Here is a 14305-nt window from a genome sequence, read left to right as displayed (position 1 = left end):
TCGATTCTTTGGAGGTGTGGATATAGGAGGAAGCCTCTTCACTCTATCTTAGAAGAAGAATTGTGGATTCGAGAGAAGTGTAAAAGGGATGACCAGGCAACTACGATCATGAGGATCGGTTTTTGTGCGGCTGTGTATATGACCTGGAGAGAGAGAGAGAGGAATAGCTGCTACCATGGTAAGCCTCCTCGTCATAAACTCCATATCCTTCAAAATATCATCAGCATAATTCACTCTAGGCTAACTCATCTTCGACTTGGGGATGTAAAAAGCTGGAGAAATGAAGAAACAGCTGCCAACTTCGGGCTATCTTGCTTCCAAGTGAGGAAAGAAGCAGAATTCTGCTCTTGGGTCAGTCCTGATCCTAATTTTATTAAGGTAAATACTGATCATCAGCTCAGAATGGGAAGGGCGGACTTGGCGGCCTAATCCGAGACACTATTGGGAAGGTAATGGCTATGTTTTCAATTCGTATGGACTGTGAGGAGATTCATATTCTTGAAATGAAAGCAATCCTCCATGCGATCAGATTAGCTATGCTGAAAGGGTAGTCTTCCCACTGGTTGAATCTGATTCTTTGACTGCTGTTAATGTGATATTGGAGAAGTGGGAGTGCCCCTGGAAAGCAATTCCAATAGTAGAAGAAATAAGAAAAGCCCTCTCTGAGGTTCAGGAGTGGAAAGTGTCTCATACTTGGAGAGAAGCCAACTCTGCAGCTGACTTTCTGTCTAAGCCTGACTGCTGTTGTGAAGGGGGAGATATTCCTCCTTTCCCTTTTCCTCTTCAACTTAGTGATATTGCATTGCTAGATGCCTCTGGTCATATGTATCCTCGCATGTAATGGGCATGGAATCCTGTGTTGTATTGATTTGTAGGCTTGTCAGAGATTTCTGTAGTCCTCCTTGCGGCATTAGTCAGTGCCCCTCTCTGATATTCTTATTGGCTATTTGCCTCTGTTGCCCTAGTGGCCCCCCTTTGTATTATCTGATTTAGTTTCAATATATCTAGTCGGGGTCTGCATAACCCCAGCTTACCCATAAAAAAAAAAACTGTATACTGTCTATTATAGATGAAGGGCGGAGAAGAAGGCCATATTCTAACAAAAAAAAATTATTATCAGCAGGAATATAAATTTCATGTCCCCTGCATATTTAAATGACATTTACAAAACAGCAATATCTGCTCGATAAGCTTAAAAACAGTGTAAACAGAAAAGAAATGAAGAATAACACAACAAAGGACAATGCAATCATTACCTTATAAGTATGGGCAGTCCTATTCCAAACCATAAATCCAGGCCACGATGTTCCATCCTGTCTGTCATTCTGGTTCGCCGTATTAGTTTCCCCGACATGAGTAGCTTCAACACCCTTATCAACAGAAGAATTGCGCACATCTACATTTACCAGATTATGATTTTCTTCAGGACCTTCCTGTTTTATTTGTTCAGTTGGCATATTTACTAATATTCTTTCAGCCATTTTCAGAGAATCCGGAAGAGGATCTTCCACAACTGTTTGCAGATTTATACAGCTGGATTTACGGTCCTTTCGTACTTTATTTGCATCGGGTGTAGACAGGCCATCATATTTATTCCCCATTACACAGCTACCCAGATTCACACCCAGATTCACAACGTGAGAAATGCCCACTTCTTTTGGCATTGCAATGTCTCTTTCCTCAGTAGAATTTATGTCTTGAATGGGTACATCTTTCTCTCTAGGCTTCTCTCTTTCCTCAGTAGAAGTTATTTCTTGAATGGGTACATCTTTATCTCTAGGCTGTGAACTCCCTTTACATTTATCTAGGCAATGTATGTCAAAAGAAAACTTTCTCAAATTGATTGTGGAATTCAGAAAGATAAAATAACAAACAAGCATAGTATATTAGCACCAAAACAATGAAACAAAACATGAGGAATATAAAATTACCTTAGTCACACTCATAAGTTACAATCATGCAATTGCTTAATTTTTTATTTCAAAATGAAGACTAATAAGAAAACTTGCCAGGACAAAAAATAACAAAAACAGATAAATGTTGTGTGCCTAGACGGTCCCACCTAGGGTAGAATAAATTAATTTATATTTTTAATAGCTTGTGGAATTCTCTGCCTAGTTGTTTGGTATGGATAGGAGTCTTAGAGAAAAGGGTTATCTAGATTTTCTTGGAAAGAAGTCCTAGAGGAAGTGGTCAAGTAGGTTCTCTATTTATAAATAACATCCAAGCAGTACTTTCCATGTTAATGAATAATTCCAAACTCAAAATTGTGTTTCTGCGCATCGAACCGTCACTCGAAGTGGGTCCAGTGATTGATCTTCCCACTAAGAAGATCAATCATGTTGCAAACTGATTCAAGTTCGTAACCGATAAGTGTTATTGTGTATATGCCATAGCTACAAAGTAGTCATGATGCTTTTGTTTAGTTGTAATACGGCCTTACGGTCAATTAAGCACGTAACAGTAAGAATATCCAACCAACACAAAATGAAAATTAAACAGGATGATTTAGAAAAAGCAATTTCAAGTTAGAAAACATTAAGGGGCCATTTGGATACACGGATTTTAGAATCCTGAATTTCCTCAAAATTGTGGTTGGGAGACGAGAGAAGAAAGAGACCAGCTGTAATTTCTTGTTTTCTACCCGTTCTTTCCGACAGCAAGAGAGCTGGTGATTGTCCCATGTTTCCAGGTTTTAGAAATCGCAGGATGGGGAGAGATTTCTAAAACCTGGTTTTCTTACTTAAAATCCAAGTAACGCTGCCAGGACAGCATACCAGCAGCTGGATCATGACCCTCTTTTACACTGTTTTCAAACAAAAACCTGGATTCTAAAATCCACGTATCCAAACGGCCCCTAATTGTTTTTATAATTGCACTAATTCATATTAATTTTATTGTTTAAACAGATGTAAAAGGTTATTATAGTTCCCAAAAAGCTCTTGGAAGCCAATTAAAGAAGAAAATACAAGCTGATTTTGTGCAATTATTAAAACATGGTATTGCCAGTATCCTTATGTGCCTTGAGAAAAAGCAATTCCAATTCAGAAAACTAAAATTAAACATCAGACAACCAACCTATATGTGCTGGTTCAAGCACAGTTTCCTTCTCCATCTCAACAGGGGGATCCAATTCCATGCAAGTGACGCCATCGCCTAACTCAATTACACTACATTTCCAACCAAAATTCGCGCATTTGCCTCCTTACTACAAACCATTTCCGCTGCAAATTCCAAAAAAGAAGGACCCAATTCTCCCACAGCCTCCTCCAAAAAAACCCAAACACATTCCAAAGCATCCTTTCGTGTAACCTTCATCAAAAAATTATCACAAACACTCTCATTCCCAATCGCCTCTATTATCTCATCTCTCGATTCCCTCAACCATTCCGAACCCAAACCAGAACCCTCCATCACAGAAACCCTAATTTTCCAAATTCTCTCAACAGAATCAACACAATTCTCCCTCAAATACTTCGCAGCGCATTCCACTGCCACCGCACAGTATGCGGCCTTCATCGATTCCGAAACCCTAATTCCGATTCCACGGTCGATCCATTCGATCGTTTCCAAGGAATGGAGACTTTTCTCTGTGATTGAACATTTCAAAAGTGATGTACAGATTCTTCTCAAGAGTATTATTTTCTTTAGACGGAGATCTTGTCTGCAAGTGGGGAGAATTGAGATGAGTCTGTTGAGTACCCAGTCTTCGATTGGTTGGCGAAGGAGGAATTCGAGAATCCATGAGCCTTTGTGGATGTCCATTAGGGTTTGTAGAGATGAAAGCCTAACATGGAGTATTGAGGATTTTTAGGGTTTTGGCGTTGGAACAGTGGAACACAGAGGAGGGGTTTAGGAAGCGCGAAGAGGGGTGAAAATCTCCCGCCTGTTTGTTTCGATGGAGCCTCAAATTGCACGTGTGAGAAAAGGCACAAGGACAAGTGATCCAAACCGTTCATCTTATGGGGTGTTGGGAGATCATCCCTAGATATGGTCCCGTACCAAGAAAAACATTTTTAACTGAAATTTTTTCATGGGAAATTTTTTCTTTCAATGATTTAGAAGGAAATTATATGATTATGGTTAATTTAGAGGGATATTAAGGTCCCTCTAACTGAAAATTGAATAGGGTTGGTTTATTTTATCTTTTTTTACACATGTACAAAAGTAGGAAATTTTAGTAATATTTTTCCTTTCCAAACTTCTTCCAAAAAATTCTTGCAATCCAAAGAGAACCTTGTTTGGATTGCAGGAATCAAGGTTGGAATTGGCACCCCATTCCTATTCTGCCGGGCATTTGATTTAAAAACCTAAACGAAAAACCAAGGGGCAAAATGACATTTAGGGGGAATTAAATGGGGGAGTGCTTGTAATCTGTTTCTTGTCCCAAGAGGTTATACTCTCAACCCGGCCCAATTGGAATGAAATTTGTATTAAAATTTTTCTAATTAAATTTTTTATTCTATTTTTTTCATTTCATTTTCGAGCGAATTTGGATAGGAATCAAAATATGATGCTAATTTTGATTCCTCATTCCAGTCATCCAAATGCAACCTAAGGACGTGTTCGGCAAGGCAAAAAAAAATCTTGTGAATCTCATTCCGTCCACAGAGTTGATTTCCTTCTTTTCTCTTTTTTTTTCTGCCGACAAAATAACGGAATTTTTTGGAGCGAGTCAGAACCACTTCGAAGATTCTCATTAATCTATTTCCACCTGATTTTTCGGGAGAGAATGGAAAGTGTTACCGAACACGCCCGAGGAAGCCCTCATGGTAAAATTATCCAAACGCAAATGACTCTTACAAGGGGATTACCTCTCTTCTTTACATTTTATGTGACGAAGTGTTATCTTCTCAGTTATCTAAGCTAGCAGAGTTGGAGAAGGTAAAACCAGTTTAATTCTCAAGAGGTAGCCCAAAAATCTCACTTCTCAGGTTTGCATACGACAATTTTTCTTTAGGCAATTCTCCTTAAAAACATGTGTGGAATTGAAATAAATTCTCACTTGAAAATAATCTCCAGGTCAATCAAGATGACTGATGAGGGTGGGATTCGATCATCCAAGATCACTACACGTGGCACAAGATCGAGAAATATCCAAAGGTGGCAAAAAAATCTGTACTCCACCAGTTCATAGGAGATTTCGCAAGAGACAAATCTCAATACTGTCACCACCTGAGGGACTCCACCATATCCTAACAAACCAAAGCTCTATCGTATCCCACAAATCTTGCTATAATTGTACACGGTTGTTAGAGTTAGTGCCTTAAAAGCCAGTACATTGTCATTTAAGTATTTATAAAGGTCTCATTCCATGACATATATTGGCTATTATCTAATTGAATATGTGTGATGTGCGTATTATTTGACACATATTCATCCCTAGGTAGCAATGTAGTAATACCATGCTCAAGGATTCATAGATCCTAAGGAGCAAGGAGATATGGTATCCCGGTTCCTTGTAGACCTTAAAAGTTCCTAGTTATGGTTGAGACTATTCTTCCGTTAGGGAGAGTGGCCCAAGACATTGTTAGTGACATAGACTTAACATTTTTAGTCAGTGTTCATGAACCCTAGCTTCACACATATAATACATGTTTTGAGAGGGAAAGACATTGAACTGTCTCGTCTCTTCCCTCCCCATCTCTTCTCTCTTCTCTCTTCTCTCTTCTCTCTTCTCTTTCTTTCACTCACAGATGTTAGGATATCACTAATGATATCTTTGTTGGATATATTTTTTGAATGATGCATCTTTGTTGGATATTGTTCTTGAAATCGTGAATAATGTTGAAGATCTTACACTCTAGGAGATTGGTTCTTACGTCGGGGATTCTAATTCAACATAGAAAATTAAGAACAACTAGTTTTATAAAATCGACTGAGCTGCAGCCCGAAGGGGGTTTCCTCGTTATGAAAATAATGAAAAGTAAACCTCTTAGTGCTTCAAATGTATTACTAAACTACTGATAAAAATAAAATGTATTACTAAACTGCTACCATGGAAACTGTTAAGTTCTTACGTGATGATGAGGTAGAGAAAAAAAAGAAATGGAGAATGGCGTGAGAGAGCGTTAGAGTTTTCTTCCACACAATTTCATATTTATATGATGCATATATTACAAAGACAAAAATAGCCTTTAATAGAAACCATATATTCGTATCATCCAGTCAACTGATGAATCAGTATCAATGCAAAGAAAAGGCACATGAACTGATTATGGCAATGAAATTAGAACTAAATCTCCGAAGAAATGGTTGTTTAATTCTTTGTGAGAAATAAAGAGAGAGACGACCATTCAACTTGCAACAAAAGAGATGAAGGAAAGATGAGGACGAAAATGGAAAGAGGTTTGTTAGTTTAGGATCATCTACAATGAAAATAAGGGTGCGTTCTTTAGGGCGTGTTTCTTGGGAATGAATTCTCGCATCTTTCACACCCTGGGAATAAAAATAGGAAAGAATGTCGTTCTGTAACTACTTTAATATCCAATTCAAAAAAATCATCCTTATTTTTTGGCATTATTTTTGGGAGCGACTTTTTCTCGCTTCAACGGATGTGGAGTGATTCCTCGACACATCCATTCTCTCCTCTCACAACTCTCTTCACGTTTCTATGCCCATCATCGCCCAGAGTGACATTTAAAGTTTTATTTAGATTGACATTTAGGCCCTGTTTGGATTGTAGGAAAATTTTGAAAAGGAAAAATATTTCTAAAATTTTTTATTTTTTCAGATAACTTGAACGAAAGCTTTTCAATTTTTATATAGAGAGACCTTCTTTATGATGTATTGCTCTAAATTAGCAATAATTATATAATTTTCCTCTAAATCGTGGTAAGTCAAAAATTACCCAACAAAATTTCTGTCGCAAATGTTATTCTTGCAATCTAATCAGGGCTTGAATTTACGATTCCAACAAAAAAAAAACAGCGCCTTAATTTATATTGACATCCGTCTACATTAACTATATCAACATTGTGGAAAAGAAAGTAACAATTACTAGGAAAGTTTTTTCACTAGAAATGTTTTTCCTGCAAGCCAAGCAGGGCTTAGTCTCTTTGATTAGGTTTAAGTGAGGTTTAAGGAGTGAGATTTCTTCATTTTGAATTCACAGGGGGAAAGATTGTGGCGGGCAGTCTTATAGGTCGAAAGAAAGAGACCCAAGAAATGATCGATTTTGCCGGCAAGCATAATATAATAGCAGATATCAAGCTTGTTCCAATGGATTATGTGAACAAGGCCATGGAGCGGCTCGCCAAAGCTGACGTTAGATATCAGTTTGTAATCGATGTTGGAAACACCTTGACGGCTTCATGAATAGCCCATGAATCGGGTCGACATGATCGAAAATTCGTTGCTTTTCCTTTCAGTCAGTTCAGGAAGGCCAAAACTTGTTACAGAATAATTCTTCCCTTATTTTCACCAACAACACTCTTAGTGTTTATGATTGTGTATTAAGAATAAGGCTTCTATTGGTAGTTCTATAAATTATTTACATATATTCTTAGGGAAATGATATATTCGCCCCCAGGCCACCTCACCCCTCTCCAATTGTATTTATGACTACTCTTTTTACATTACAAGGGGTGGCCCGGGGAAGTAAATGTGGCAAATATATCACTTTCCTATTCTTATTTAGCCCATCCGCGAAATGCCGTTATAATCTTATTCGCATAAAAACTTTGGGAAATGATATCAGCACAGCCATATATTAATATATGTGCTCACTATATTGTCTTCTAGTATTTAAAGTGCTCTCAAAAGGTCATTACGGTTCCCAAAAACTCTTACAAGCCAATTAAAAATGAAAAAAACAAGCTAGAGAGCATGCATAACAAAAAGTTGGTTTGCTGATATCATTTCCCAAAACCTATTGTAACACATAAAGCTTTATGGTTGGTCCCTCACGGTTCTTTGGATATCAAAATCAAAGAATTCAATTCCGAGAGAGAGAGAGAGAGAGAGAGAGAGAGAGAGAGAGAGAGGTAAATATACCATGAGTGAGTGGACAATTTCTCCTCTAACTTTTCCGGCAGATCTTTATTTTCCTGCGGATCTTTAAAGTCCCTTTTGAGACTTTAGTCTAAGTAAAAAAAACCGCCAGAGTATCTTCTCCCCTCCTACTCTTCTAGGCTGATGGAAAGCCTCCGCTCTTAGACGTGGAAAAGGGCACTTGCTCTCTTTTCTCCAAAACCAAAACAAGAGAGATAGAGCGAGTATGTGATTTTCAATCAAGAGAGTATGGGAAGAGGGAGTGCTGGGTAATTTATAAACAATATGAAGAAGTTGGAAGCTTCTTGCTTTCTAAAATTAGCCTCTAATCTTATCAAATCTAAGCTCATCAAAACCGTCGAAGGCATGTTTCTGTTGGGTATATAATATAACCCATGTATGTTCTAATATAAGCCCAATAAGATAATGGACCGGTGTAGTGGGCCTACATGGGCTAGAGTCCATTAACCAGTCATTACACCCAAGGTATCTAATTTGGAATACCAAGTTTGTTGCCTCCAGCCCCTATATATATAGATACACTAGGGTTAATGACTGGTTAATGGACTTTAGCCCATGTAGGCCCACTACACCGGTCCATTATCTTATGGACTTATATTAGAACATACATGGGTTATATTATATACCCAACAATCCCCTCATATGTTCTACATAAAGCACAATCCAATAGATAGATAACGTGATGTTCAAACAAAATATTGAATCATCCATAGCACCATATCAAAAAAGATCTGTAATCCAACTGAAAACAAGAATACTTTTAAGACTAACCAAGAGTTTTAGAAATAATCCAAACTCAAACAAAAGCAGTTTCACGTGTAAGTGAACTATTTTTCCAACTGAAAAGAAAATAATAGTCCCCACTGCTCTATAAGGATTCACTCATCAAGTAAGTCATCCCCATCAAAATCCAGATCGAGGCAATCTCCTCCATTTTCGCCAATTCTTGTAAATTACCAAATATGAATTTCATGAAAATGAATCCAATCATTTGTGTAAAATACAAAAGTATCTAGTTCTACCAGAAGAACTTAGTACCATTTCATATTGGCTGAAAAAACAAATATCAATAAGCATCAATGTCAAGTTTCATTAAAGAACAAGACCTAAATAGTTTCTTTTGCAAAGAACCATTCACTAGTGTCAAGTTTCAATACAAGAACGAGACCAAAATAATTTCTTTTGCAAAGAACCATTCCATGTTTCCATTTGGAATGTTACAGCCATCATATCCAAATTGAGTTAAGATGTATCATCAAGTTTGGAATGAAACAACCTTTCCCAAGAAGGACATGTCATCAAATGTGGAATGACATAAAGACAACTGTAAACATCACTGAAACATATTAAGTGCTTATCTTGGCCAAGAAAGGGCGATTTAAAAAATTCAAAATAACATGGATGTAGGTTAAGACATGTCTACACAGTCTTTAACCCCATCTCCCCCACAGTTTTGAATATTCGATCTTTGATCAGTCCCTTCGTAAAAGCATCGGCCAGATTATCCTTCGATCTCACATCAACCAAAGTGATAATACCTTATTTGATAAGATAATTCAGCGTGACATGTTTCAGCCTGACATGTCTCCTCTTACCATTAAAGAGTGAGTTCTTCACAATCGTAATTGTAGCTTGATTATCACAGAACAAATCTAAAGAGTTAATCTTTAAATGGGTCAATGGAATGTCCAGGATCAGATCTCTTATCCACTCTGCTTCATCTTCTGCAGAAGCTAGAGCATAAAGTTCTGATTCCATAGATGACAGAGCTATACAAGTCTATCTCTTTGACTTCCATGCAATAGTGGCTCCACCCAGTGTAAATACATAACCACTAATAGATTTACTGTCTCCTAATTCTGAGCCCCATGATGCATTAGAAAATCCTTCCAGGATTGGAGTTTGGCCATTATAACATAGAGCATAACCTTGAGTACCCTTAAGGTATCTCATCAGCCTCATAAGAGCATCCCAGTGCTCATGGCCAGGATTACTAGTGAAACAACTCAACATGCCAACTGTAAAGGCTATGTCTGGTCTAGTGCAACTCATCGCATACATGAGACTACCAATAAGTTTAGAATAATCCAACTGATTCACGCTGGCTCCTTCATTAGGTCTAAGCTTTTTGGTATAATCAAATGGTGTCTCAATCGGTTTACACTCACTGTATCCCCATGTAGAAAGTAGTTTCTCAATATAATGGGCTTGGCTAAGAGTGATCCCTTGCCTATCAAAACTTTCTTTCATACCAAGAATGGTGTCTACCACACCAAGATCTTTCATGTCAAATTCGTTAGCCAACATTGATTTCACGTCACTCACTACAGAGAGATCGGGACCAAGAATCAATATGTCGTCTACATACAAGCAAATAATTTCAACCTTATTCGACACAGAACGGAAGTAAAGGCATTTATCTGAGTAACTGGTCTGAAAACCAAAGCTCTTTACTACCTTGTCAAATTTTTGATGTCACATTTTAGGTGCTTGATTAAGACCATATAAAGATTTGTTTAACTTACAAACTTTGTGCTCAAAGCCTTCCATGACAAACCCTTCAGGTTGGTTTATGTAGATTTCCTCTGGGAGGTCTCCATTAAGGAAAGCCGTCTTTACATCCATTTTATGCACAACATATTGCTCAATAGATGACAAAGCAAGAAGAATTTTTATTGTAGACAAATGACAGACCGGTGAGTAGACTTGCTTGACCTAATTCCTCTAACAATTTCTTCTACACCTTTTGTCAATGCAAGAATGTTTCCATGTTGTGAATGACACTTGGCCAAACTTTCCAAAGAATGGCTTATGCCCAGGCCACCTAAGAATGGCAACATTCTAACATTCTACCACTTGGCCGGCGTGGGCTTTCACATTGATCGGCATACTTTATCCGCAACGGTTTTTCGTACTATTCCATTCAGTGAAGATAAAAGCAACGGATAATGTAATCATTGTATTAATTCTATCCAATAACATCCCCATGGCCACAGAGCTACTATCCCCACCAACATGATCACAATCAACCTTATGGTCCACTTTATATCTTTTATGGGCACTTTGCTTGTTTTATAACATCCATTTATGTGCACAAAACTAATTACGGAGCAACACATAGTGTAAAATATTAGAATCAATCAAAACATATTGTGATCACAACACAATTGTGTGAACGTTTATATAGTCTCCCACTATCCAAAGCCAGTATGCTTGTCCACCAACCTAATGCATTCAACACGCTCTTTACCGAGCTTCGATGGCAAGCCTTTGGTCATGGAGTCTGCCGACACAAGTGCAGTGCTTATGTGTTACACAAAAAATTAAGATTTTGAACAATTTTCCTCACAACAAGTCAAACTACATTGACCCCTTAATTTCTTGTTCTTGTAACGAAAAACCGCAATGGAATTATCACAATAAATTCTCATCAACTTATTGATAATTTTAACAGCTTGATGTCTTGAGACTAAATTCCTCCATCACAAGGCAAAACAAAGGCTTTGAAACAAACAATAAACTCTATTTCTTTAGTGCAAGTAACTTTCTGTGCCAAGTTGACATTATTCCTGTAAGTTGGGCGGATAAAGGGATTTGGAGGCACAACAAAAGGCTTGCAAAGGAACTATTTCAAAACTTTTTAATCCCTTAATCCTTTTCCCAAGATCATAGTTACCAGATTCACAATGGTTGTCAAAAGGAAATACAGGAGATTAAGAATCTATTCTAAAGTGATTGTTCGACTAACAGTCTCTGCTGGATCCACACCCCAGTAGCTTGGCTTCTAATCTTCTCAAGATCAATGGGCCTTGGTCTTGATAGATGAGACTCACCACAATTACATGCAATCTGGGGAAATTGTTGACAGTTGCTAGTTTCACCAATTTATCCCGGGCTTGATAAAAGAGATCCATGTTCCATCAATATAATCCTCCCTCATTTTTATCCATATATAACCTGAACATATGCAAGAAGCATGGAGAAAAACTGCTGGTGCTTGTGTCAAAATTAAAATTTACATACTTAGAATTATACCGCCTATTTTAATTGATTGTATGCCAGTTACATCCATTTACTTAGAACCATGCACCTTCAACCTAGCATAACATACTTCTGTCTTCTTCTGTTATTTTCATTTTTTGGTATGAAACTTGTGCTGGTATCATGCTTTCCTCTCTATATTTACACCTTTTCAATTGTTAGGTGAACATAATTTTGCTACATCACAGCTATGAACCTAGGCTTTCTCCTAAAAGATATGTGAATGGTAGTTATCCTTTCTCTACTATATTCATAATGATCTATTCATACAAATTCGAATCTATCACTCATATTTTCTTCTAGGACGAAAGTGTCAGTCTTTGCTATTGTGTGCTTCTTTGAGAAATGTACATTTCCACAACTTTCATAGCTTCGATAAATAGTTCTAGTCCTCTTGCATTTTTTTAAAATGTTATCTCCGTCTTACTTTCAGATTTCTCATATTCTTCTTTTTTGCAGTCTGTCAGATTATACATATGGTCTTGTGGCTGAGGCATTGAAGAAGTTAGTTACTATTGCTCTCATTCATTGCCATTTATTTATTAATGAGCTAGCAGTTTCTGTGAAAAAATTGTGTAAATCTGCAATGAGTGAATTGCATAGCTTCGGTGAGGCAGAAAAGGCCCTTCTTCAACTGATGGGAATGCAATCTTGAGAGTTCTACAGGCATTGATCTCTCTTATTGTGTCATTACTTGAGAAGAAAGATCCTCAGCTTCTACCTTTAAAAGAGTATAATGACAATCTTTCTCAGGTTTGGGACATAAATGCTTTTTTGGAGCTACTGTGGATGGAGTTGAACTTTTGCATAAGCAAAATAGAGAGCTGTTCAGATTCTGCATCTGATTTGTCTACTGTATATGGGAGCTCTGCATCCACCAGCATTGGTGTAATGGATCGACTTCCAGCAGGTACCCAGAATATTTTTCCATACATAGAGCGCTTCTTTGTAACCTGTGAAAGGTCACATCCTCGGCAGTCAGTTGTTGGCCATGACTTCTGATGTTGAAGATGCCACAAATTCTGGTGCGCAGAAATTATCTGTGAGCCATGAAAAAGCTGATGATAAACTAATTGCTTTCGTATAGTTAGCTGAAAAGCACAATAAACTGTTAAATGCTTTTATTCTGAAAAACCATGGGTTGCTTGAGAATCATTCTCTCTAATGCTGAAAGTCTCGCGTTTTATTGAATTTGATAACAAATGGGCTCATTCCCGATAAAAAATAAAACACCAATACGATCATCATCAGTCATCTAAGAATTTCAGTGAGAAGAGCTTTTGAAGATTCATATAATCAACTGCAGATGCATGCCGCTCAAGATCTCAAGGGCTGGTTGACTGTTCGTTACCGAGAAGGTCTATGGTTCGAGTCCGTATAGCCCTATACATTTTTGCGTCTTTGTTTGTTTTCTAGGGTCATTTTTGACAAGGGTGCTCTACTTTTTATGATCGTGGGCAATGAATCAACATTTCAGCCAAATCCCAACTCTGTTTATCAAACAGATCACCTTTCTTACTTCAAGTTCATTGGGAGAGTGGTATGTGCCTTCTTGTTATATTCCAATATTTATATCTAATTCTTTCGTTTCCGTCCAGGTTGGGAAGGCTCTATTTGACTGGCAGCTTTTGGATGTTCATTTCACTCGATCTTTCTAGAAGCACATTCTCGGGGTTAAGGCTACCTAGCTTTTCAATGTGTTGATCCCTCGTGATTTGATATTGTAGGGAATCAATATCATGACATTGAGGCCATAGCTTTTCAATGTGTTGATCCCTCTGGATTTGATATTGTAGGGAATCACACCAGGTAGAACTCGCCCCTAAAAGCTAGCCGTTAGAGGGAGGGTGCCCATTCCCTTATAACCCATCCACATCCATTTCACATGTCCGATGTGGGACTATTGCTTTTGCGTGGAACCCCAATAGATATCTATCTTGAATGATAGGGAACTAGAAATAATTGATTAGTGGACTTCCAGACATTGATTGTGAGTTCTCATACTCATTTGGACTTTCCTTAAATCATTAATCAATACGTGATGAAATTTTGATGCCTTCATTGTTTCCTCTAAGGAGGTGCTAGAAAATAATGATACCATGTTTCTATTTTGTTATTTATGTTCTTGTGTCTCATGCCATGCAGTGGATGATATGAGGACAAATACTGAGTCTTCTGGCTACAGTGCTGCATCTCCTGTTGTCCAATGGTTTTAGGAGGTGGTTCAAGGTTTCAGCAAGGAGGATAAAGC

General features: G+C 37.7%; 1 protein-coding gene across 1 annotated transcript; it reads right to left on the bottom strand.

The window, feature by feature from the left end:
• Positions 1-3165: 3165 nt before the first annotated feature.
• Positions 3166-3765, bottom strand: LOC143850535 (uncharacterized). Its single transcript, XM_077359777.1, has one exon. It carries the CDS (start codon positions 3763-3765, stop codon positions 3166-3168), a length of 600 nt encoding a protein of 199 aa, XP_077215892.1.
• Between the last annotated feature and the right edge of the window lie 10540 nt (positions 3766-14305).

Source organism: Tasmannia lanceolata, unplaced genomic scaffold, assembly GCF_043159265.1.
Source record: "Tasmannia lanceolata isolate RefF3 unplaced genomic scaffold, GAP_Taslan_0.1 ptg000018l, whole genome shotgun sequence".
In the NCBI taxonomy this organism is placed as follows: Eukaryota; Viridiplantae; Streptophyta; class Magnoliopsida; order Canellales; family Winteraceae; genus Tasmannia; species Tasmannia lanceolata.
Note: the sequence above shows the minus strand (reverse complement) of the source record. Positions and strands in the feature narration are given on the sequence as shown.